The sequence below is a fragment of the Vulpes vulpes genome, chromosome 9, assembly GCF_048418805.1.
Source record: "Vulpes vulpes isolate BD-2025 chromosome 9, VulVul3, whole genome shotgun sequence".
Lineage (NCBI taxonomy): Eukaryota > Metazoa > Chordata > Mammalia > Carnivora > Canidae > Vulpes > Vulpes vulpes.
This window is the reverse complement of record NC_132788.1, coordinates 103,682,266-103,707,715: the sequence shown is the minus strand read 5'-3', so window position 1 is coordinate 103,707,715 and position 25,450 is coordinate 103,682,266. Positions and strand designations below refer to the sequence as shown.

Below are 25,450 nucleotides of genomic sequence, written 5' to 3'. Positions count from 1 at the left end.
GGTGGGGAGGACTTAGTAGCACGCCCACACCTCCGCCTCGTGTGGAGGGCTGCTGCTTCTGGGGTCCACGGCCACCCTGGCGTCACCACTGCCTCCGACTTCGTGTGTCTGGATGCAGTCACCATCTGGAGCTTCCTGAGGGAACCACAGCAGGCTCATGGGCCGGGCTCCTGGCAGATCCACTCACTCACGACAGGCCTGGGGTGCTTGTCTCGGCTGGCGCCCAGTAAGAACAGGGGCACCATGTGGTCCCCACCCCAGCTGTGGGGCCGGGACAGGTGATGGGCTCCCTGCCTGGCTACGATGAGGGGAGTGTGTGGGGGCCCGGGCACAGGGTCCAGGCCTCCCCAAGGTCCTCCTGCAGCAGAGGCTAAGGGGTGCCTCGCCCCGTGAGCCGAGCCACGGGGAGTCTCCACCGTATCCCACCCTTACAGCACTGAGGTTTGGGTAGATGATCCTAAAACAAAACCCCGGACCCCTAAGTGAACACTCCCATCGGCTCATCTTCGACATTTTTATTGCTGGAATCAGATCTTAAGTTCTAAGGCGGTTCTGAAAGACGCCGCGGCAAGGAAATGCTGCAATCATCGTAAAAATAATTGTCGGGTGGACTAAGATTATGGTCACAATTAAAGACGTGCACAGGTTCCACAGAAGTAGGATTATCTGCTCAACCACCAACCAAATATAATTGGGCTCTACTCAGGAGTGACCTCGCACGGGCGAGAGATGGGTCGACACGGCCGCGCTGCGGGGCCCCGAGTGGGACGCCCCCATTCCTGCCACATGGCCGAGCAGAAATTCCTCGGACTCGCAATCGTCTGGGGAATCGTGGCGTCTCGGAGGGTCAGACTGGAGCCCGCAGACAGGGGCGCGTGGCGGTGAAATCACCCGGCACGAGGGCCCAGGAATGTTCTCTTCACAATAGGACAGGAACTTAATGTCCACTTTGCTAAAGTGCTCGGATACGTGCCGGTACAAAAACACAAAAACACTGATTCTAGACATGGCACAGATGAGCTCTGACGCATCATAGGACTGAGGGGGGACACCTCTCCTGGCTCCCCGAGGATGCGTGGATGCCGCAGCCCCCAGGACAGAGCGGAGGGCGGGGGAGGGGAGGGGCCGGGCTCGGGAAGCTTCCGAACTGCTTTCAGTTCCTTGTGGCCGATGCCCCCGCCCTGGCCCTGGTCAGCGAGGGCCCCCAGTCCTCCCACGGACGGGACGCTTTGGGATGGACCGGGCTCTGGGCTCAGCGGGGGAGCCTGGGGTGCAAAGGCTGGAGTATCCCCACTCCCCCGCCCCGCCCCAAGCTGGACTGCCTCCAGAGCTGAGGCGTGGATCTGACCCCTCGGCCGGCTCTAGACACCCGACACAGTCCCCAACACCCAGAGCTATGCGGCTGCACCGGCGGCCCCTGGCCCTCCGGGGGACGCTGACAGTAAGCTAGCGTCGCTCACTGGACACGAGGCACCCACAGCCATCTGTCCATCGGAGGTCTCCAGGCCATCTGTGACCCCTCGGGCACCTCGCTCTTATCAGCCACAACGTGGTGGCTCCACTGCTCTGCTCCTCGTCCCAGCACCAGACCATCCGTGAGGGACACCTGCCCTGGGGACCTCCTCCCTGCAGCCCCAGGAAAACCAGCCCATCTCATGGGGGCTGAGGACCCTCTGCCTCAGGGTGGGACCCTCAGGTGCGTGCTGGCCCTGGCTAACGCTCTCGAACCCCACAGAATCATGCCAACGTGGTGAGGTGCCTTTGGAAAGCACCAAGTTTGGCAACAGCAGGTTTTACAAACCTCTGTCACAATAAAATGGGTTAGGGTCCGTCCCTTCCAGAACCCACAGAACCTGTCTACTGTGCCACTGGCCGTCCTCTTCATACGCCCCGCCCCATGGCCTCGTGTTCCCAGGCGGGTCGTGTGCCACCGCTTCTCTGAGCTCATGCCCTGGCCCTGAGGTTCAGGCGGACACAGGTGAGTCTGCTTTGGAAGCGGATTCTGCTGACACCACCCAGCCCCTTCTGGGGCCCTAATGACCTGCTCCAGTGGCCCCGGGTGGCTCTGGAGCCTGGCCCAGGGCCAGGACCTCCTCCTCAGACTGGGGTCTGGCTGGTCATCAGGCCACTTGCGGAGACACCACTGTCTGTCACTACCTTGGAAAACGGATGGAGTCCATCTCTCCCTACCCACACGGGTGCTACGACCAGACACAGCTCCTTGGGTTAGCTCTGGTTCAACCTTCCATTAAAAACTTTTGTTTTTGTGTTAAAAAAAAAAAGAGGCTTAGAAAGTTACCCAGGCACCACTGCTAATCCTACAGAAAGAGCCTCGAGACGACGGGCCAGCCCTGGCCCTGGCCTTGGCCCCAGCCAGGCGGTCGGTGGTGGCGGTTTGCTCGGGAAGAGAGGGACGACTGGGCTGTGCCCAGAGAGTAGGACAGGGAGGGGTCTGTCCTTTGAGCCACACCCCTCTAGAAGAAGATGACGTCTTCCTTGCTGCTTTCTTCCTTGCTGAGCGGGGTGGTGGGCAGTGGCAAGGGGGAGGGGGACACAGGGCCCCCCCCAGGCTTGAGGGAGCAGCCCTCGGCGGGGACGTCGGGCGGGGCTGGGCAGCAGGGGTCTGGAAGAGAGAGAGAGTGTGGTTGTCAGCAGCCGCCGGGCACCACAGGGGCCCTGCTGCCCGGGGGACTGCGCTCACCTGGGGGGGCCACGCTGCTGTGGCTGCTGAGCAGGACGGGGCTCAGTGAGCGGCGGTTCCGAGACGCGTTCTCGTCCTTGCCCATGAGCTTGCTGAGAAGCAGCTGCTGCTTCAGGTCAAACGAGGCTGAGGGAGGGAGGGCCCGGCCTGGGGTGGCTGCTCTTGTTCGGGGTGCATGAGCAGCTCCCACTTTGGCCAGGGGCCTCCCCCCGCCACCCCTTGACACTTCCCACAAGCACCCATGCCAGGGGACACACCCACTCAGATGTGATGCCCCAGAGACGATGACACCAGACCAGAGCCTCCCCCGCCCGCCCCCCCGCCCCTGATCGAGTCATGGCGGTCCTGGGACACAAGCCCAGCTCCTCCGGGAACATTCCAGGGCTGGCTCCCCTCACCCAAAGCCCACATCCTGGCAGCATGTGAGGAAGCCCTCTCACCGCAGGGTGCTCTACGCAAGGGCCTCAGTGTCCCCTCTGTGGACCGAGGACATGGTAGAGACCTGGGTGCTAGAATCGGCACGGGGGGCGAGGTCAATGGGGAGCGTTACTGGTTGCCCGGGCTGTCCCTAAGGGATCCAGGCTGTTCTTTCTGGACTGCCAAGATGTTCCCTCGCCCCCAATCCCCGTTTGGGAGCCAAGGAAGGAACAAGACCTGGAATCTGACTTTTTAATTTTCCTTCTTGCATGAGAGCCGTCCACATGGGGAGAGGCCTGGCCTCTGTCACGGAGTCCAGCGTCCCCAGCCGTGCCTCCCAGTTTCCTCCTGTCACCCCTTCCAGAGGGTGGCCCTGCGGTCCCATTTTGGTTTCCTCACAGAAAGCCGCTTTGGTTTCACAAACTGCCCATGAGGCCCAGGGAGTCCAGGGCCGTAGGGACTGGCTGGCGGACACCTGAGGCTCCCCACCTCGGGCAGGGTGCTCACCTGAGCTGTCTGAGCGCTGGGAGCCCCTGCTCTTGCCGCCCTTGTCCTTGCCGCCCTTGGTGGACGCCGCCAGCTTGGTGGGGATCTGCTGCTGCACGGCCGCCTGCCTCTGGATCTGGTTGGTGGTGCTGAGCAGCTGGATGGGCACGTCGCTCTTGGCTGGCCGGCTCTCTGTCGGGGCGCTGTCCCGGCGGGCCACCTCGGGGCGCTCCGAGAACTCGGGGCCCGAGCCGGACAGCAGCACACTCACCCGGGGTCCTGGCACCTTGGCGAGGGTGGTGGGCCCTTCCAGCCCTTCCCCGTTGAAGCTGGGAGTGTGGCTTGGGGGTTGGGCCTGGAAGAGCAACAGGTGACACATCCCTTGAAGTCACTGTCCTCCAATCTGCACGGTGCCCAGCACCCCCCCCCCACTACCTCGCCCCCCTCCTCTCTCTGGGGACTCGCGCGACCTAACCTCTTGGCTGGGAGGTTCTGTTTGGGGGTAGAGCGGAGCTGGGCCCACGCAGTTGCCACTGACCACGGACATGCACACCATAGTCACACTTGGGCATGTGCACGTCACGTACACCAGCACGGGCCCAGCCCACGCGCCATGCAGCCACACGTGCGTACTCGCCCCCATGGTGGGCGTTGGGTCCAGGCCTCACCTCTGCCAGTGAGTCGGGTGGCAGGGCCCCGGGCACCGTGTTCTGCTTCTTGAGGCGCCGCTGCTGCTCCAGCTGCTCCCGCTCGCGCTCCACGGCGCGCTGGGCCTCCCGCAGCCGCTCCAGGTCGTGCTGGTAGGCCCGGCGCTGCTGCTCCAGCTTCTCGCGCTCCTGGCTCAGCTGCTCCTGCAGTTGCAGTGACTCATTCTCGCGCCGCTGCAGCCGGGCCGCGGCCAGGTCCAGCTCCTGCTGCTGGCGCTCCCGCTCCCGCTCCCAGCGCTGCTGCTCCAGCCGCAGGCGGCCCTGCTGCTTCTGCACACCGGCCAGCTCCTCCCGCTGCTTCTCGAAGTTGCGCTGACGCTCCTGCTCCAGCAGCATGTTCCCGCGCGTGGACTGCAGCCGGAGCTGCTTCTCACGCTCCTGGATGGAGGCCCTCTGCATCTCCACGTAGCTGTCCTGCTGGGCGATGACTGCCTGCAAGTGGAGAGGGTGGGGCAGGGGCCTATTTTAGGACGAGGCTTGCCCTTCCCCAGATCTCAACCTCAAGTGAGAAAAGAAGGGTATGGTTGCAGGCTCCCGTACCTGGAGGCTGAGGAGCAGCTGGGACAGGGTCTGGATCCGCTGGACGAGCTGTGGAGAGGGATAGAGATGCTGGCTCCTGGCGCACAACAGTGTGGGGTGTGCATACCGGCCCCTGGGGAGATGCACAAGCCCCGAGCCTACCTCCAACTCCAGGACAGCAGGCAGATGGGGGCCGCACTCCGCACCCGGCACCGGGCCCTGTATAGAAAACAGCGTCAAACACAAAGAGCTAAGGACCTGCTTATTATCAACAAGACACCCCCTCTGGCCACCAAGTCCTGCCTGGTCGTTTGACTTGGATGACTCTTGCTGTATGGAAAACAAGGGTACCGGGAAGCCTTCCAGGAGGTGGGAAGGCAGTTGTTCTGGGCTCACCGTGGGGAGGCTGGGAGGTCAGACCACAGCTCTCAGGGGGCGAAGCTTGTGCGCAGGCTCAGGGGAGACAATGGGCAGCAGGAGTGGGCCTCACACTCACAGCCCCTAGCCCGACCTCTGCTCTGGCCCTAGCGCCTAGTAAGGGTGGGCCCCCAGAGTGGAACTGGAGGCAGCCACCAGGCGCTTCAGCCTCGTGGGCGTGAGGACATACGTGCAGGCTCCGTGCTCACGGTCCCCAAAGCGCCCCTTGACTGCTGATGCAGCCACAGCTACTGCCCAGGTCTGGCCCCTGCCTCACCTCCCTCCTGGGCACCACGTACCATTCCCAGGGACCGTGGGAGGGAACGTGGAGGTTCACCCGCCCACGTGTGCATCTGGGCTGAGATGCTTTCATGGCACAGTGGAACAGCACTTGTCGCTATGCGTCTGGAGACGGCAAAACTAGACAGCCCCAAACCAAGGCTGTTCACATTTGCTAATGCTTTTATAAAAGGGGCCAGACTGACTCTGTGCTTGGCTAAGGAATATCCCAAGGAAGCAACGTACTGCAGGTGGGGCCTCCTCAGAGGCCCCCAAGGTGTTGCTGGGCTTCAAGTCTGGGCTGCTCACTGGGCCTTGCCAGTCTCGGGGGCCGTGGTCGCTGCTGCAGGTCTTCTTCAAACTGCCATCTGAAAAGCCCAATCAGGCATGTGAGGATGCTGCACATCCCACCGGGGTCCGGACCAGGCCCCCCGAACCCGGCTGCTCCCCTGGGACCTGCGCCACAATGGTGGCATCTGAGACACAGAGACCAGCAGGAGACAGAGGGGCTGGTCTGTGTGATGCCGTCAGAGCGTGACTGACAGTACCCTGAAGGTTCCAGAAGCTGACTAGAGAGTTAATACTTGTTGAGGGGAAGCAGTAGCAGAGATGCCCAGCAGCAAAGCCTTAGCTCTGCAAAGGGAGTGTTCCAAGAAACTGCACAACCTCTTGCTGCTGCTCATCTTCTGGAGGGGCCCCGAGAAGCCCCAGGTAGATTATGGCACCACTCACTCTTGCTGGGGCTGCTCACTGAGTCATAGCCCCCAAAGGTCTCTGCCCTGCGGGGCAGGCCTGAGGAACCTCCGGCGTCTTCCGCCTGGCCATTGGCGCTGCCCAGCTGCCTGCAGATCAGGGTCTGGATGTCCTCGACTGTGGAAGGAGATGGGAGGAACTGAGTTACCCCATGGAGCCAGGGCATGGGTGTCAGGTGTGGGAGGTATGAGGCCCTAGGCCTGAGAAGCCTATAGGGCGCTGGTCATGGTCTTCTAATTACCTGACATATGACTTCAGCCCCCTGACCTGTGCATTCCCTATTTCAGGTCCTGCAACCAGGACATGCCAACTGTGTCTGCAGGAGAGGCTGGCCGGTGCGGCAGCAGGAGGGAGGGGCTAGGGATGCGTAGGGCCTAGTGAAGAACTCAGGTGTGTGCTTGTGTGTCGACAGTCGTGCAGACAGTCGGCCGGAGGCTATGGGAGAGTGGCCTTTGAGGGCAGGACAGGTCACACAAAGTGTGTTTGGAGGTGGGGAGAATATTTCAAGCCAAGGCGCAGGATACGAGAAGGCCCTCAGGGGGGCTGAGAACAACAGCCACTTAAGAAATGTGAGGAAGAAGCCACCTCCAGTGGCTGGAGGAAAGGAGACAGCAGGAGCAGAGTCCATAAGGAGCCCCTCTGATCTGTGTTCCCTGACGCTGAAAGAAAGGTCTGGAGGGCAGCAGCTGTCTCTCTTGTTTGCCACTGAGAGTGGTGCCAACAGTCCTGCTGGACCCAATGAGTACCGGCTGCCTGGCCGCCTGGCCTGACACCCACTGGGCCTCACGTGGGGCTGGCTCAGCAGCTGTGTGGGGGCCACTAGGGGCTCCCAGGGGCTCCATGAAGCAGGCAGGCAGGCCGTGGACTCATCGGCGCCCTCCTGTGGCTGCTGTGCTCAGGAGCCTCTTTCAGCTGGGTATGGGCAGCCCTCTGAAATGACCCCCAAATGTGGATGTGTGCTTGTTTCTGGGGATGTCACCAGGGAACCACTTCAGAAAGGAGAACCTCCTGAGTGTGGGGAACCTGTCTTGGTTGACCAGATCCCAGGGGATGCCTCACATGTAGGGAACTCCCTGGAGAAGGTGCTGTAAGTCGGTGGCGGGGGCTGGTGGTGTCAGTGCTGCTCCTGGAAGCATGCCTGCCCAATCAGCCAGGAGCGCGTCCCAGACAAGGTGGCAAGTTGGCCACACCAGGTCTTATATTGTCCTGGAACAGCCCCCCACCTACCAGGACCCCCGTGGCCAGCGCCCAGTGAGGGCCCCCAGGTGTGGCTCCTTACTCTCACTCATGGCTGATTTGAGGATCTGTTCTCCTTGCATGGTCTCGGAGGGGTCCCCTCCTCGGAAGAGGAGTCGTGACTGTGCAACGTCTTCCAGCCCGCTCATCTCTGCCATCTCCAGGTAGATCTGCTGCTTCTCGCCAAGGCTCTGTGCAATCTGCTGGTCTTTCACATTCAATCGCTCTGCAAAGTGATGGGAGGCAAGGGTTGGCTCCCACCCGCAGCCCACCCTTAGTCCGACATCCTGTAGGGCAGGTGTGGGCATGGCCCTGTCTTCTGATGGTTCGCCCCGATTATAAAAACCAAACACCATGGGGTATGTGCCAAGGATCAGAACAGGCCAATTTATTAGTTTGGGCCAAAGCGAGAATCTTTTAAGACTTCATCATCATCTTATCCTTCACGCATTTGGGCCAAACCTCTACAAATCTCTGGTTTTATGCTTTTTTGTCGTTACTGCTGCTGCAACAGCAACTTTCTCACTGTTGGATGCCCATGTATACACAACACATTCGGCTGGATTACTGGGCGCCCTCACAGGTTCCAATAGTTTTCTAGTTGATTCTATCAGATTTTCTAGGCAAATAATCATGTCACATGCAAAACACAATTCAGTCCCTTCCCTTCCAATCATGACCTTACTTCTGTTTCTCTCCTCATCACCCTGGAGGAACGCATGGGGTGCAGGTGATCATTGTGGGAGGGTGTGGCCCGGCTCTGCTCCTGATTTTAGTGAGCATCCCTAGTGGTCCGGTGTGAAGGAGGAGATCAGCTTTTGATCCAAGATGGGAAAGGCTATCTCCATAAAGAAAGATTCTATTTCTAATGCAGTAAGGATCTTGTCAGGAATGAGCGAGGGATAGATACTGTGGGGGACTGTGGCATCCAAGGAGACGTGTCTACACAGGGCATGTGTTTTAGTACCACCCGGCAGAAAGAGTCTGAATGAACATTGCTTTGGCACTGTGCTTCCAGGGTCAGTGGGATGTCAATCCTCCTCGCCTTTCTTTTGGATGTTTCTATTACTGAATGAATAACTTCAAACATACACCTCTCCCCACAAAGAGAAATAAAACTTCTACTACCTAGTTTTATGTAACTTACTGCCTAAATGCTACCTAATTTAAAAATAAATGACTGAGGTATAGTGAGGGGGACGAGGGAGGCTGACTGAGACCAGAGTACCAGGGATTGTTCTTGGCAATGACCTCACTGAAATCTCACAGGAATCTGTTAGAACCGAGGAGGAGAGTGGATAAACACATGTGGTGCATCTTACAATGGAACCGTTTCCAGCCTTAAAAAGGAAGGAAACTGACACACACTGCAACGGGGCTGAACCCTGAAACCTTGAAACATCATGCACAGCGAAGTCAGACACAAAAGGAGAAATATCGCAAGACTCCCATTTATACAAGATCCCTAGAATAGGCAAATTCATAGCAACAGTAGAACAGAGGTTACCAGGGGCTGAGGGAGGAAGGACCAGGCAGGGACAGCTAATGAGGGTGCAGATGCATTCTGGAGGGATGAAAATGGTCTAAAATTGTGGTGATGGTTGCCCCAATCTCATGACAGATACTAAAAGCCACCGCATGGTACTCTTTTAATGGATTAACTGCAGAGTGTCTGAATTCTATCTCAATAAGGTAGTTAAAAAAAAAAAAAATTAAAACAGGGAGGAGGAAGCTGAGGTGCCCAGCCACAAAGCCAGGGCTGGTCTGGGTCTGCCAGGCTCTAGAAGGAGGCTGTGGGGTCCTGTGCTATTCTGCGTCCCCTTGGGGTTTTTATGTATGTGACCTGGGATGCCCACAGTGAGCTCTTTCTTGAACAGGGACCCAGGGAGGGGCAGGGTGTGGGGCAAAGCCAGAGTGTCTGGAGATGGCTCAGGGGCCCTGAGGGCCACCCCCTCCAGAAGATCACTAGCTCATGACAAAGCCTCACTGCCAGGGCCCCCAGCAAAACACCTGGTGGCTTGGGTGGGGATCTGCTCTGTGGTCAATCCCAATAGGGCAGGACAGAGATGCTTGCTGGTGGTCCCAGGGCCTGTTGCACAAGGAGGGTGCCATGCACTCTTCTCACCATATGCAGGACATGTGGTGGGCATGGAGGTCCAGGCGGACTCCCTTTACCTTGGAAGTCCTTCAGTCTCAGGGCGCGAGCCTCCAGCCCCTTCTTCTCCTCTTCGGCCTCGCTGAAGGGCCCCTCCTCCTCGTCCGGACAACTGTGGGGAGAGGGGGCAGATGGGCAATAATGCTTCTCAGGCAGGCTGGCCTCTGTGACGGGCGCTGACAGCTCTGTCTGCAGAACCAGCTGCTGAGAGCGTCTCGTCCTAGGGGTGACAGCTTGTTAATGGTGCAGGAGAAAAGAGGGAGAAGAGCAAGGCAGCCATCGGCATCTATCCTGTCTCCAAGCGTCCATAGGCTTACATGCCTGGCCACGATGTAGGGGAGGAGACTGAGGACGGCTCATTTCCTAGGGCACCTGCAGAACTGAAACAGTATTGAGGGAGCTCTGGGTAGGCTGCGGCTTCAGGAAGCCAGCAGGCATAAAGAGAGGGAGCAGCAGGCTGGCTGGGCATGAGGCCTGGACCACTTTCCCCCGTCAGGTGGACCAGACGCCAGGCATCATGCAGAACCAGGGGTTGGGGCCCGTAGAGGGTGCCCTGGCCTGAGGAAGAAAGACAGGATACCACAACCTGCTCCAACCGGGGCATCGGGCCCCTGTGTCAGGTGTCACTTTCTGTACCCCCCACCTGAGACCTCCAGCACTTTCTCAGGTACTTCAAGGTCACAGCTGATTCTGCCAACTGTCAAAGCTAAGGGCATGATGGCTGGCAGGGAAGGGAGTGCACATACGGGCTCTTCTCACCTCTCAACGGCCCTTCTGATGTGGGCCATCCAAGTGTTCCTCTCCTCTTTGGAGCTGGTGTAGATCTCGTACATCTCCGGGCCTTGCAGGGAGGCGCTGATCAGAAACATGGCTTTCTCCTCGTTGGCCACTTCCCTCACGATGAGCTTTTGTAACGAGATGACCGGGCGCTTCGAGTCCTGTGTGGTGGGGAGGACACCTTTCACCCCGCTGCATCTGAGCAGCTGGGGAACCGAGAACCTGAGGGGAAGGAGGTGGGGGGTAGGGGCACGTCCGTGTCCTACTTGTTTTCATATAATTCAGAGCAGAGATATTTGCCACCTGGCAGGGGAAAAGACACTTTTGTGGTGATATCCTCATATACTTTTAATAGGATTGCTTACCATGATTAAAAACTAGTTTTATAATCAGTAATGCGTGCCACTGTACTAAACTCGGAAGATCTAGGGTAGGTAGTATATAATCACAGATAAATCTTCCTCCTGACTGTGCCCCAAACAGCCAGAGCCAAGCAGTATTCCCACTCTGCTGTGATCCTACGAGAGATGATGCTCCGACAGCCCAGTAACACGGACGCTAAGTGCCTGTGATGCGCTCACTGTGTCCTTATGTTAAAGCCCTAACCCTCCTGGCACCTCAAAATGTGATTACTTAAAGATGGGGCCTTTACAGAGGTGATTAAGGTAAAATGAAGTCATCAGGGCGTAAGGGCGATCCAGGATGACTGATATCCGACTCCAGAGGGGAGACAGGACGTAGAGTCAGCTGGAGTCCCTGAGAGAGGAAGAGCCGCAGAAACATGAAGGCAAAGACAGGACAGGATGTTTGCACGAACCCCTGAAGCCAGCCTCCCCAGGCATCCAGACAGGAAAATTCTATTCCTGCCTTGTCTGGAACCTTCTGGCCCCTGGGAGGACCTGGGATGGTGGGTTAAGACACAGATGTGCTTTTCCAGCCACTTTGGTCTCTAATGCCTTGCCCCTCTTGCTGTGGAGGTGCCCCCCACCCCCAGTCGCCCCTCCACTTGGCCGCCTTCTGTGAGGGTAGCTTTACAATCAGCCCCTAAGGTCTCTACGGTGGGCGGGACCCTTCGTCTGCAGAGACAGGATACATACCACAGAGGCAAAGACATATTTCTGATCCTTTTCTTGTAGCAGCAAAAGCACATCGGTCAACAGGACGGCAAGAACATCTAATAAGAAAGCACAGAAGGAAACGTCTCATGGGGTGGCGGGGCCACACGGGACCTGCCAGGCGGACATGGACGCGTCCCGGAAAGGCTTCAGCCCTGGGGGGTGCAGTCCTGGTCACTCAGCCCACCCCCTCGATGCTCCTGCGGGCGCCTGAGGGTTTCTGTCTACCTCACTACTTTCTATCACTGCCTGTGTTTCAACATTTAGCACAAATCAAAGGATGGAGTCTCGTCTTGCAGGTTCCTGCGCTGCTGCCGGGCCATGGTACCTGCAGGTCTGGTCTTTGAGATTCTGTTGCTGATTTTTCAAATGACAATTGCCCCCCTGTTCTTCTGGTTCTCAGGTCAGCTGGGGCCTGAGCCACCAGCTGCGAGCCTCGTCCCTGCAGGAGCTCTCACAGCAGAGCTTTGGCACACAAGTGCAAACCCTAAACTGAACGTCCTACCGGAGCACCTGCATCTGGGCAAGCGTAAGCCTCGCCCCTCTCTCCAGAGTGGCCTCTGCCGCCAGCACCCAGAACAGATAGCCTCTCCCTACGTAATTCCCTCGACTGTGGCCTGCTGGCTCCCTCTGAGGCATCCTGTACCTTTCCCTAATTGTTATTTGTTTCCTTATTTTCTCCCTTTCTGCCCACTGACTGAAACCCCCCTGAGGGGAGGGGTCTCCCACCACCCACCTCGGTGTCCAGCACACAGGAGGCGCTAAATCGTCTGCTGGGATGCTTGCCTGTGCAAAGTACGGACAAACATATATATGGTCACTGGCCATCTCAAGTGCTCCCCTAAAGATCTTTATTTATTTATTTTAAAGATTTTATTTATTTATTCATGAGAGACACACAGAGAGAGGCAGAGACACAGGCAGAGAAGCAGGCTCCTCACAGGGATCCTGATGTGGGACTCGATCCCTAAACTGGGATCATAACCTGAGCCAAAGGCAGATGCTCAACCACTGAGCCACCCAGGCGTCCCTCCCTTAAAGATCTTTAAAGATGCTGATGTCAACGGCCAGGTCAAGATGTTTCTAGAAGTTCATGAAATGAGCCAGGAAGCTTAGGGTTGAGTCCCGAGTGCTCTCTGGTCTGGAAGTAGACCGTGGATTTTGGAGGTGGGCCTCAAAGGGCCTCCTGAGCAGTGAGTGGGGTGCTTGGGGACACAGAGGCCAGCAGTCTGAGTGGTGTGTCTACCACACTGGGGCCCTTCAGTGGCTGCTTGTTTAGAATTCTGGGGCCTCTGACAAACCTAGGATGTCCTGATGCCTCAGGTTTCTTCAAGGGCTCAGGGTGCTCTCTGGATCTAGCGGCCCTCCTGGTGGGTACCTCAAAGCCCTGAGGACAGGGGTGCTGGTACGACTACCTCAATCTCATCCTTACCACACCCCTCCCTGGCTGCCTGTCTCATTCTGACTCGGTGCACAACCCCCTTGGGCCCCGGAGCAGCCAGGTTGCTGTGGCTGTGTCAGCTGGTGCCCCCCACCCCCGCCCCAGTCCAGAATGGTGCCACTAATCCGAGAGGGCTTACATGCCTGGCCACGATGTAGGGGAGGAGTCTGAGGACTCCCCTGCAGAGGCTAGGGACAGGGCTTTACCTTTCAAGCGTCCCGACGTGGTCTTCCAGCACAGCGTGCCCTCCAGGTGAAGCTGCCGCTGCAGCATGTCCTCCTTACGGAAGGTCAGTCCATTCTTGAGCTTGCTGGAGGACTTCAAGTCCATCTTCCCCGCGATCTCCCGGAGGCGCTGGCCTTTCTCACACTCGCTGACCTTGGCATCCACTTGGGAGATGATGTCCTTGATGAGGTTCAGGGCCTGGGTGAGGTCTCTGTAGTCCTCTGTGCCAGCTGTCACACACAGCAGAGTTAGTGCCTTTGCCCCCTTTCACAGACACAGCAGACATTGGACACACGCTCTGGGGTCTATGAGGTCTGTGCCCTGAAGCCACTGCTCAGAGGACCCTTCAAGAATCACCTTCCACCTTGGATTTCCTGAGATGTAAATGCTTCTCCAAACTAAGGGCAGCAGCTGGGCCTTTGGTTTTTGCCAAGATGGAGCTTCCACTGGATGCAGAAGCTAAGGTGCAATTGAAGTGACACACATGGCCCCGCATAGCCCTGGGGCCATTCCTTGGTAAACAGACTAGGGCTGCCAGCTCTCCATAAAAGACTCCCTCCTCCTCCTGCCATTACCAAGAGCTGGCTCCTCTCAACTCAAGAGTGTGGCTTCCACACAGGAGAATTTGCTCATTCTCCTAGGGCCCAAATCTCCTGGAGCTGGGGGAGGGGTGGGCAGGTGTGGTCAGGCCCTGGCCTCTGAGAACTCTAGGCTGGGCTGGGCTGGGCTGGGCTGCCCTCTTTCCTCTGCCCCCAACCCCCCAGGTTCCAGACATGAAGGCCATCACTGTACTTGTCTGGATCAACATTCATTTACTCTCTAGATAATGACCCAGGGCCTGTTTCGGCTCAGCCTGGGTCAGGGGCTGCAGGGTAAAGTGGGCAAATAAGACCTGGCACCCCATCTTTCTTGGTCAGAAACCCCAGCACTCAGCACAGTGGTTCAGCATGAGGGGAGCTCAGTTAATGACTGCTGAGCTGCGATGAATCCAGACAAGCAGGGATGGAGCATAGAGGGGTACTTATCCAATCCACTGCTAAAATGGGGCCGAAACACAGAGATCGCCCCTCAAAGCAGCAATGGGCAAAGGCAGGGAGGAGAGCTACTTTACCTTCTGTGTTCTGAATGATGCGCTCCACCAGCACGGGGTATTTGGTTATGCGCTGAGTGACCAGAAGGATACACTCCTGCACACCAAGCCGCCTCACGATGGAAAAGTTGCCAATTTTCTATGAAATGGGAAACAAAATGCCCTGTTGGCATTCCCATCTCGTGCCAAATTGGCTGGGGCTTCTTCCTTTTTCAGCTCACCAGGACCTCTTCTCTTTGCTATTTCACTGAACACTTGAAAGTAGGCTCGCCTGCTGTATACAGAAAGGCCACAGAAAAAGGCAGCCTCCCCTCTTGTAAAGAAGGGCCCCCCATAAAACCTGTTAAGAAGAAACCAGAACTGGGACGCCTGGGTGGCTCAGTGGTTGAGCACCTCCCTTCAGCCCAGGGCATGATCCTGGAGTCCCAGGATCGGGTCCCGCATTGGACTCCCTGCAGGGAGCCTGCTTCTCCCTCTGCCTGTGTCTCTGCCTCTCTCTGTGTCTCAAGAATACATAAATAAAATCTTAAAAAAAAAGAAAAAGAAACCAGAACCAGCCAGGGGGCGGTAGGGAATCACCCGGCAAGCTGTATGCAGTGGGCTCATGCACACACCCATGCGCGCCCCCATATCCGCACATGAAGGCTCTCACTGATGGCTGTCAGAACCCTCTGGAACTACATCAGGCCTGTGCCTCTGGGCCAGCCCCCTGCTGGCCCCTGCTGCACACCTCTGGCTGAGAACCCAAGAAGCAGTCATCCGAAGCCGTTTCCCGCCAGGGTGGAGAACGGTTTCTGGTGCCTCCAGAACATTCCACACAGTCTGCTTCTCTGCCCCCTCTGTACTCATGCACTCCAGGAATGCCAGCAATTGTGAGAGCCACTTCTGAGCAGGCCCAGAAGGTGCTGTGGGGTTTGTGAGCTTCCAGGGCCCACCCCCCAAACTGACCCTTTCTCTTTTATGTCTGTCCACTCCAACTATAATGGAGCAGAATTTAAAAACCTGTCATTCTTGACTCCAGACCATTAGCTATCGGCTATCACTTCAAAATAAAGTCCCCAGGGACCAGGACGCCTGGATGGCTCAGTGGTGGACCGTTTGCCTTTAGCTTAGGGCGTGATCCCGGGGTCCTGGGATTGAGTCCCACATCAGGCTCCCTGCAGGGAGCCTGCTTCTCCCTCTGCCTATGTCTCTGCCTCTGTGTGTCTTTCATGGATAAATAAGATCTTACCAAAAAAATAATAATAAAGTCCTTGGGGACCAAGCGAGCAGAAGGTGACAGAGCTGCTGCAGGATGCGCACTGACAGCTAAGTGGCCTTCACCTTGGTGCGTTTTCAAGGATGCAGGAGGTGAGGCCTTGCCCAACTTGGCAGACTCAGGCCGGATGCTGCGTTGTTAGTTCTGGGCTTTGAGCACCTGCACACCCTTAGGCAGGCGTGGGTCATTTCACAGGCCTCCCAGGACAAGTGGAGACCAGAGAGGAAAGGAGGCAAGGGAGGGACAGAGGTCTGGAGTAAGTTATGCCTGCATCAGCTGGAACATCTGAAGGCAGAGGGGTGGCTCTGGAGGGGCAGATCCTAGGGCAGGGCGGCCCCTTGAAATGACACCTGTGTGTCCCCTTGGTAGTCTCAGGAATGATGGTCAGCAGGTTCTGCACTAGGGCCTGCTGGTATGGCCGAGGACAAAGCCCTAGGTGTGCTTTGCTTTATTTGACATCTGGACTTCACTGACGGGTTCTGAACCAGTTTGTAGGTAGTAAGGTAATAAAAACTTGAAACTCATTGACTTCTAACAGGTACCTTAGCATCTTAAGCTCTCCCAGAGTCTATAGTCCTGAAGGAAACAATCTATAGCAAAGAAGATCCATTTTTTAATTAAGAAAAAAAAAAAAAAATCCCCTTCCCCCCCCCCCCTTTTTTTTTTTCCCCTTCCCCTTTTTTTTTTACCTTGATCAAGCTTTGAAATTTCTTGTTTTGCTGCAGCAGCAACTTGTAATGATTAACCGCCTCATTGTGGCCACTACAAAAGACACCATATTTTTCTTTCATTCTGTCCCCATTTTCGCCAGAGAACTGCAGAAAGACAACGGAGACATTACCAGAAGGGAGCAGGAAAACCTCCTGGGAGCGCTCTTGTCTGGCTCAGTGGACTCTACTAAATTACGTCTCGAATTCACTTGTACCCCACTTTCTTGTCTAACACGTACTCAAGCAGGGGAATGCTTCAGTATGGGGGTGGGAAGGGGTGTCTCATCACAAGGTACCATAAGGCAATAACGGGCTTTACAATGTCACAGTGCCGTAAAACCTCTGAAATCCAAGAAGGAGGAATACATTTATGCCAGAGAACGTGAGAAACATTTTAAAAGCAAAAGGGGTCTTCTTCTAATGAACTCTAGTTAGAGGCCTCAGGATGCCTAGAGCACTCTGCGGCCAGACAAGGAGGTACGCGTCCCCTCTGTCCACCTTGGCCTGGGCTCAGAGGTCAACTCAGAACTCAATTTGGGGTTGGCACCCTTTACCACAGAACTGCCTCTAACAGCCCAAAACATGGAGGTCAAAACCAGAAAAACACAAAACAAAAAAAAACCCAGCTGGGTGACCAAAGAAAAGCCCAGAATGCATCAGTGGACGGACGCTGTCTACACAAGTGCGTTTGGCACTTAGGCCTCTCTGTCTCCAGCAGCCGCGTGCACACCTGTAAAGGCCCAGGACCACTGTCTTCTGCAGGCTCTCAATAAACAGAGGCCGCGTTCTTTGGACTGCTGGCTGGAACAGAGATGAGGCAGGGGCTCATCCAGGCCCTGTGCCTGTCCTGGTGTGCCCACCTGCTGCACCAGGAGGTCCCCGATTTTCTGGATGACGTAGTTGCGGTCGCTGCCCTCCTCCAGGGACTCCTGGCGTCGCTCCTTCAGCCGAGAGAGGAAGTGGCTGTGTATGTCGAGCAGCTCGTCCACACATGGGAAGAGGCGGCTGATGGCCTTGCTGCTGAACTGCAACTCCTCCTGCAGGGCCCTGGAGTAGACCTTCAGCATGATCTTGAGTGTCCGTACGTGGTGCGCCTCCGTCTGCACCAGCTCTGCAGGGACATGGACAAAAGGACTTAACCACTCTAGGCCGGGCACCCTGGCTTTGCTCCTCCCACATCCCACAATGGCACTCGTGTGAACCACCTGCCTCCAGGTGCCTGGCTGCCTTCTCCCAGGTCTCCACTGAGGCCCTTCCCCTGGAGGTCTCACTGCCCAGCAGGGTGTGTGTGTGGGTGGGGGGGGGCCAGTGTGGGGGACTCCCATCCCGCCCCCCACCCAGTGCTGCAGTGTAAGGAAGCAGCCCTTGCTGGAGTGACATCAAGAAAGAGAGGACTCAGGCTGTGTGCTGGGGCCTCCGATTCATAGGAGGATTTCAGGACCGAAGACGTTTCAAGGCTGCGTTAAGCAGGAAGACTGTTCTGATGTCAGTTAAGTGCTGATTTTGGCTCAGATTGTGATCATGGGGCCCTGGGATCGAGCCTCATGTCAGGCTCCCTGCTCAACGAGGAGTCTGCTTCTCCCTCTCCACACTCGTGCTCTGTCTCTCTCAAATAAATAAATAAAATCTAAAAAAAAAATAAATAAATAAAGAAGAATGTTCTGGTGAACGCCATTCCTTGGGATGTGAAACTTACACACCTGGATATGCCAGTGACCAGACCTACACCATAACCCAAGAAAAAGCAGAGTTTAAGTGAAGAATTTAATTCTCTGGTAAAAGGCAGAGAAATACCAGGTTTCGTGTTGGGAGTTTATCTGTTGTTCAAATCAAGGCCTGGAAGTTGTTAGAGACCAAACAAAGGTCAACAGAGCCGGCCCACGGCTGCCAGCCATGGGGGCTGGATGCAGTCTGTGTTTACCCAGAGGGTGAGACAATGTGGCAAAGGGCTTCCTGGATGGAAACATCCAGACCAGTCTTCTCTGTCCCTCCCTACAGGATCTCTGCCTGTGGTCTGGAGCCCTGAGGTGAAGCATTTACAGGACTCTCCTCCTGCCCACACCCCAAGCTACATTGGCCTGGGCAGAAAGGTGAGGGTGTGGAGTGTGGAGGGACATGGGGGGCCAGTGGACACCACTGTCACCAACCAACTGCACATGGCAGAAAGCCAAGACACACCTATGCCAGAACCTCCTCATGGAACACCAGTAAGGGACACAGAATACCTCCTTGGGCGACACAACACTTGAGTCTTGGGGATGATTCCCATGGAGGGAGAATCATGAGAACAAGTCAGGCTTTAGGGAGAGAAAGGCCTCAGATTCTAGTGCGGGTGTCTGGGGCCTTCATCATCCTGCTTATAGGGAGGGTCCAGAGGCCTAGGGGGGACCTACATGGGGCATCCAACATGACACCTGGCCTTGGGATGGGGTTCTGTTCAAAAGCAATGGCCACAGCCAGGTTCCCCAACAACCAGCAGGAAGGGGTGTCCACCCTGGAGCCAGTGCAATGTCACATACCTCCCAAACCTCCAGTCACAGCCACCCCAGCCTGTCTGTGGTCACCAGGGATGGTGGGGATGGGCCCGGGGAGGTCTTGTCTCTCAAGAGTTACCAGCAGGGTCAGGATGAGTAGGGACTGGGCATTTGGCCACTTTCATCCTCAGGGATGGTTCTCACAAAGCCCTCCCGGGTGACCTTTTCCCTGACTAGGAAGGCAGGGCTGCCCTGGGAGAGCAGGTGGTGTGGGCCACAGTGTCCCAGAGGGGAGGACTCCTAGGTGTCAGCCATCAAAACAAGGGAGGAAAAGAAGTTAAGTGGAAGGTCAGTGTGACAGCGCAGAACTTCTTACCATAGAGCACATCCTGCCTCTTGACAACCTCTCTCTTTTGTTTCTTTGCGTACGCTGCATCCACGGAAAGGCTCCAGGACTCGGCCTCAAACTCACGGGCGTCTGACTCGATCTCACTCCTTAGTGAGGCTGTGCAGGGGTCTGAGGGAAGAGTAAGAGGCTGCTGCTTGGGGGCCAGGACCTTGTTGGCTCTGGGCTGCCCCCCCAGCCTGCGTCCCATGGACACACTGATATGGATCCCAGCCCTTCCCAATGCAGGTGGACATGGCATGACGTCCGTGAAAGAATCAAGATTGTACCTTCTACAAAAATGGGCTCGGCATTCGAAGATGTAAGTGAGAGAGAGTCATCGGCTGCCTGCTTAAATTTTAAAAACACAGAGTCGGCTTCATCCATTTCTCCTGTGACTGGTCTAAACAAAAATCATAAAAACAATTATTCTAAAAAATGGAGTTAAACACACACATATTCTAAAACATGGAGTTAAACACACGTGCGCGCGTGCACACATGAAGGCAAATCTATCTGAGAACTTTCTGGATTTCAATATAAACTCTGTCACAGATCATCTATAAAAATTAGGAGATGAGGGCAGCCCGGGTGGCTTAATGGTTTAGTGCTGCCTTCAGCCCAGGGTGATCCTGGAGACCTAGGATCGAGTCCCATGTCAGGCTCCCTGCATGGAACCTGCTTCTCCCTCTCTCTGCCTGTGTCTCTGCCTCTCTCTCTCCCTCTGTGTCTCTCATAAATAAATAAATAAATAAATAAATAAATAAATAAATAAATAAATAAAATCTAAAAAAAAAAATAGGAGATGATCTGTTCATATCACATCAAGACTTCCTGCAGCATAATGAACTTCAGTCCAAAGACCAGGTGCATTCTAAGGGGGGTGTTAAATGCTTTTCTTCCTTTAATGGCCACCAAAGCCCCCGGGGCCCCTGGAATTCTTTCTAGCAAGAGTTAGGTGGACATAGCCACACTCCGTCGAGGGTGGAAGGGGTACCCCTTCTTAGCAGACAAAGATAATCAGCTCCGTTCCCCACCAACCCATAGGAGTATCACCACAATGACATTTGTTAGCATTGGGTTTTCTACCTGAATCCTGCCGTGCAAAGGATTAAGAGAACAACCTCCGAGTCCTCAGAGGACAGAGGTTAAGCCATAAATAACGGATGCTACCTCCATGGCCACCTCAGCGGGACTTCTAGCATCATCTCGAGCACGCACAGGAACCCTGTCCAAGGGCCCTTCGAGAACACGAAACAAACTGGCTCCGAATGGCCATGTACACTCAGAACACATGGGGTTTCCATCAAGAAGAGGACTGAATCTCCAAAGCAAGTGTTAATAGGAATTTCACCGCGTGGCTGGGGGGGGCCAACGTGCAGATCCACACAGACCCGAGGGTCTCCTTTCGGGGAGCCCGTCCACGGGGGTCCCTCCCGGTGGAACGCCGCATCCTGATGCCCTGCCTCCCTCCCTCCCTTCACTGGCACCTGGCACAGGGACGGGACCCCCACTTACCCAAGCTGTGTCCCCGTTCCCGCCGGGCTGGGTGCTGGCTGTGGCCCCCCCTTCTGTGAGACCGTCATGCCGACATTCCTGGACAGGGCGGAGCTGCCATCGGACACGAGGGTGGCCCTCGGGTGCTCCTTCAGGGACGCTGCGACAGAGGCAAACACAGAGTTGGTGCTGAGAAAGTGGGCAGGGTAGCGCAGGTGGCCCGGCCGGAAGCCCCGATCCGACTGCGGCCGCAGCACGGAGAGAATCTTGGAGGTCAGCAGCTCGTTATCTAGAAAGACATTCTCGCTCCATTTCCGAGGAAAAGAGCTGTAGAAAGACAGCTCGGGGCGGCCGTGGAGCGCGCTGTCTCTGTCACTGCTTTTGGAATGCGTGTTCCCCATGTTCACGGTCGGGGCTCCGAGACCCAGCGCCGTGCGAGGCCGGGCTGTGCCGTTTTTATACCTCCATGTGATCCTTCTAGAAATGTAAAGCTGCGTCTTCTCCTACTGTATTGGCTGAGACAGCGGGTCTAGAGGGCAGGAAATTGGTCCCCACTGTGACCATTTAGTTGGAAATCGCACAGTATCTTCTCCTTTGGTAAAATAACGGCAAAAAAAATCCCGACACCCCTCCCACCTTGGCAGGGGGTAAAAAAGCAGAGAGTAGTTTAGATTCACTGTAAATAATCTAAGATCACTAAATAGGGAGCTGTGCGCTTGGTGCAGCTCGTGCCGACATCACACACATGCGTGACTTTTTTTTTAATATATAGATTTTTTTTTCCTTTATTAGGGAGAGAAGGAGAGAGAGCAAGAGAGGGGCAGAGGGAGAGGGAGAAGCAGACTCCCCACTGAGCATGGAGCCTGATGTGGGGCTGGATCCTGGGACCCCAAGACCACGACCTGCGCTGAAGGCAGATGTCTAACCAACTGAGCCACTGAGGCGGCCCCACGTGGCTATAATGAACCTGAGGTCAGATATCAGGATGACTCTGGGACCTAGAGACCCCACGACATGGTGTGAAGCCATGCAAGCCCCTGATCATAAGCACCCTAACAAAATTTGAGCCCCACAGTAAACAAGAGGTGCTGATCCTTCCTTTTCCTTTTCCTTTTCCTTATTTTCCTTTTTCTTCCTTCCTTCCTTCCTTCCTTTCTTTTTCTTTCTTTCTTTCTTTCTTTCTTTCTTTCTTTCTTTCTTTCTTTCTTTCTTTCTTTCTTTCTTTCTTTCTTTCTTTCTTTCTTTCAGATTTTATTTATTTATTCATGAGACACACACACACACACAGAGGTAGAGACACAGACAGAAGGAGAAGCAGGCTCCATGAAGGGAGCCAGATGTGGGACTTGATCCTGGGACTCCAGGATCACGTCCCGGGCCGAAGGCAGGCACCCAACCGCTGAGCCACCCAGGTGTCCCCCGATCCTTTCTTACACAAGGATTGTAAACCAGCCTAGCACATAATGGGGGCTCCAAAGGGTTCTTGACACTCCTGTGCTCATTAAGGTAAGAACCGGGATAGCCTGTACTCTCTGATCACCTTTCCCACTGACAGGAAAGATGGAACTCAGAAGAATCAAACTATCACCCTCTCCAATTTGACAAATTGAGACTGGCTGAGATGGGCTCCTGGGCTCATTCATTCTTGGGGTCAAAAGCGCTATGCCAGGCAAGGATTTCAGCGTTAGGAAGAAATCTGTCCGCTAGCCTTTCCCCCCTGGCTCCTGGGACCCTAATGCACCCACCCATGGGTTTCTATCACACAGGTAAAGTAGTGGCACACAGACCATGACCCCTGGGGTGAGTTAGTGACCAGCAGTAGAGGAAAATGTACTTATCTCAAGGGCTTTTCTGAAGAGTGGGATTCAATATTCTGAGAGTATGAATTTAGGTGGAAATTCAGGCAGTGCCTGGGTGGCTCAGTAGGTTAAGTATCTGCCTTCAGCTCTGGTCTTGATCCCAGGGTCCTGGTAACAAGCCCTGAATTGGGCTCCCTGCTCAGTGGGGAGTCTGCTTCTCCCTCTCTCTCTGTTTGCTCTCTCAAATAAATAAATAAAATCTTAAAAAAAAATTTTTTTGAAGATTTTATTTATCTGTTCATGAGAGAGAGAGAGAGAGAGAGAGAGAAAGAGAGAGAGAGAGAGAGAGAGATAAAGATGACACAAGCAGAGTTTGGAAAAGCAGGCTCCATGCAGGGAGCCTGACGTGGAACTTGATCCTGGGACTCCAGGACCACACCCTGGGCTGAAGGCAGGTGCTAAACCTCTAAGCCACCCAGGGATCCCCTAAAAAAAATTTAAGTGGGAAATTCAGGGTGATAGCAAATGTGCAGGTGGGTATGTGTCAGAAAGGAAATTTCTGGTCAAGGAGTAATGAACAAAGCTTATCAACTGAGACTTAACCACTAAGCAGTGTGACACCATATGCCACACAGAGCACATATCCACAGCCATTCATTAGCACGGCTCCATGTGATGTGGCGATGGTGATACCTGGTCAGTGACTTCAAAGGTCCTGGCATCAGTAAGTGGCTAACAATTACTATGATCACAGAGACAAAGGTGATGAGGGTATCATTCAGAGATGAACACCCATTCATAAAGGTGAAAGTCATAAGTTGAGGCTTCCATGGTCCAGGGTAGGCATTTCCTGCCATTTCTACACCAATTTAAACCCCACCTAGGCAATTATGACCTGAATGTACAAATATGAAACAACCTCTAAAATGAAACCTTTACCTGGCTGACAGACTGTTTCCTATGACCCAAGATCTTGCCTGACGTCCGACGAGTTCTGCTTTAATCACACAGTCCACAGGAGAAAATGCCACCATCAACATCCCTTGGGAATCACCATTCCCAAAGAATTTTAATAAATGATAGGGCACACTAAATCTATGGTGTCTTAAATCTTCCCTTGATCCTTGAGAAGATACTTTGAGGTACTCATGTCTAAGGGTCATGATTAAGGGACACCAGGTGTCACTGCACTCGAAGGGGGGCACAAGGGACAGAATTTCAGCAGAAAGAATGAATGATAGCAGCAGTTTAGCGCCGCCTTCAGCCCAGAGAGTGATCCTAGAGACCGGGGATCGAGTCCCATGTTGGGCTCCCTGCATGGAGCCGGCTTCTCCCTCTGCCTGTGTCTCTGCCTCTCTCTCTGTGTCTCTCATGAATAAATAAATAAAATCTTAAAAAAAAAAGAAAGAATGAATGAATGGTAAGCTGGTTCCCCTCTAATATATGCCGTAATTTACTTATTCTGATCATTGTGTGTTCCCCCAGTAGAATGGAGGACAATGCCTGCCATGAAATAGGGCAAGAAATCATTGTTTTATGGCATCTTATTCAGCTATACAAAAGAAGGAAATCCTGACGCCTGCTACCACGTGGACAAACCTTGAGGATATTGTGCTAAGCAAAATAACCCAGACACAAAAGGACAAATACTGTACATATCCACTTAGATGAGGTCCCTCCCCCTAGGAGTCCCATCCACAGGGACAGAGAGTAGATGGTGGGAACCAAGGACCAGGGAGCAGGTGGGGAGTGTCAGAGTTTTCTGGGACAGTCTCCATCTGGGGAGATGGAAAGTTCTAGAGACAAATGGTGGGGATGGTGGTACACCGATGTGAATACACCTAATGCCACTGGACTGTACTCTGAAAAAAAGAAAACATTGTTTCTTTGGGAATAGTTCTGCATCTTGACTCTGGTGTTGGCTACTCAGATTTATATATACTGAGGATAGCATTTCATAGAACCAGGGGCGCCGGGGTGGCTTAGTTGGTTAAGCATCTGACCTCAGCTCAGGTCATGATCTCAGGGTCCTGGGATCGAGCTCCGCCTTGGGCTCACTGCTCTTCAGAGAGTCTGCTTGTCCCTCTGCTCCTCCCCCAGCTCGTGTGCTTCCTCTCTCTCAAATAAATAAAAATCTTAAGAAAAAATTAATTAATTAATTAATTAATTAATTATTCATGAGAGACACACACAGAGAGAGAGACACAGAGGAGAAGCAGGCTCCATGCAGGAAGCCCGATGTGGGACTCCATCCCGGGACTCCAGGATTACACCCTGGGCCGAAGGCAGGTGCCAAACCGCTGAGCCACCCAGGCATCCCCAGAAAATTTTTTTAATAGAACTATATACTCCCTTCCCCCCACTAGAGAATGCAATGTAACAACTGGCAAAACCCAAACAGTGTCTGTCCCTGAGTTAACAATATTCTACCAATGTCAGTGTCCTAGCTTTGACTGGGGATTACCATTGGTTATTGGTTAGTTTATCATCACTGAGAAATGCTCCACCAAGGGTATCTGGGACCCTCTGTGCTATTTTTGCAACTTCTTGTGAATCTTAAATGATGTCAAAACAAAATGTTGCAACTGATTCTCATTATTCACTGTACCAATGGTTTTTTTTTTTAAATTTTAAATATTTTATTTATTCATTCATTCTCCCTCTGCGGAGCCCAATGCAGAACTCGATCCCAGGATCCCGGGATCACGACCTGAGCCAAAGGCAGATGCTCAACCATTGAGCCACTCAATGTCACTGTACCGATGTTCTATAAAGTTGCAGTGGGTACTGAAGAAGTGGTACTGAATCACTGCTCACAGGGGAGATGCAAAGTTGGGCTCCTGGGAGTGCCTGTCTACACTTCCATCAACCCATCAATACGTAACCATGTTTTATGCGTGTTTCTCTTGAAAGACACCTTATTTAATATATACTATTGATTTATTACTGCTGAGCTCACGGTCACTAGGACTACAATTCATGCCTGAATGGAGCCTATCTAACACATGG

The 25,450-nt window shown here is 54.5% G+C and overlaps 1 protein-coding gene across 1 annotated transcript; it reads right to left on the bottom strand.

Annotated features, from left to right (window-relative positions):
* Positions 1-500: 500 nt before the first annotated feature.
* ARHGEF18 (Rho/Rac guanine nucleotide exchange factor 18) lies at positions 501-21,155 on the bottom strand. Its single transcript, XM_072721513.1, has 19 exons — positions 20,664-21,155; positions 19,436-19,548; positions 19,137-19,277; positions 17,147-17,397; positions 16,266-16,391; positions 14,340-14,457; positions 13,210-13,458; positions 11,545-11,621; positions 10,430-10,608; positions 9,691-9,782; positions 7,559-7,741; positions 6,259-6,396; positions 5,773-5,894; positions 4,993-5,049; positions 4,852-4,899; positions 4,273-4,743; positions 3,626-3,959; positions 2,702-2,827; positions 501-2,623 (listed from the first exon to the last, which is right to left on the bottom strand). Exons 1-19 carry the CDS (start codon positions 21,041-21,043, stop codon positions 2,475-2,477), a joined length of 3,354 nt encoding a protein of 1,117 aa, XP_072577614.1. The 5' UTR covers positions 21,044-21,155; the 3' UTR covers positions 501-2,474.
* Between the last annotated feature and the right edge of the window lie 4,295 nt (positions 21,156-25,450).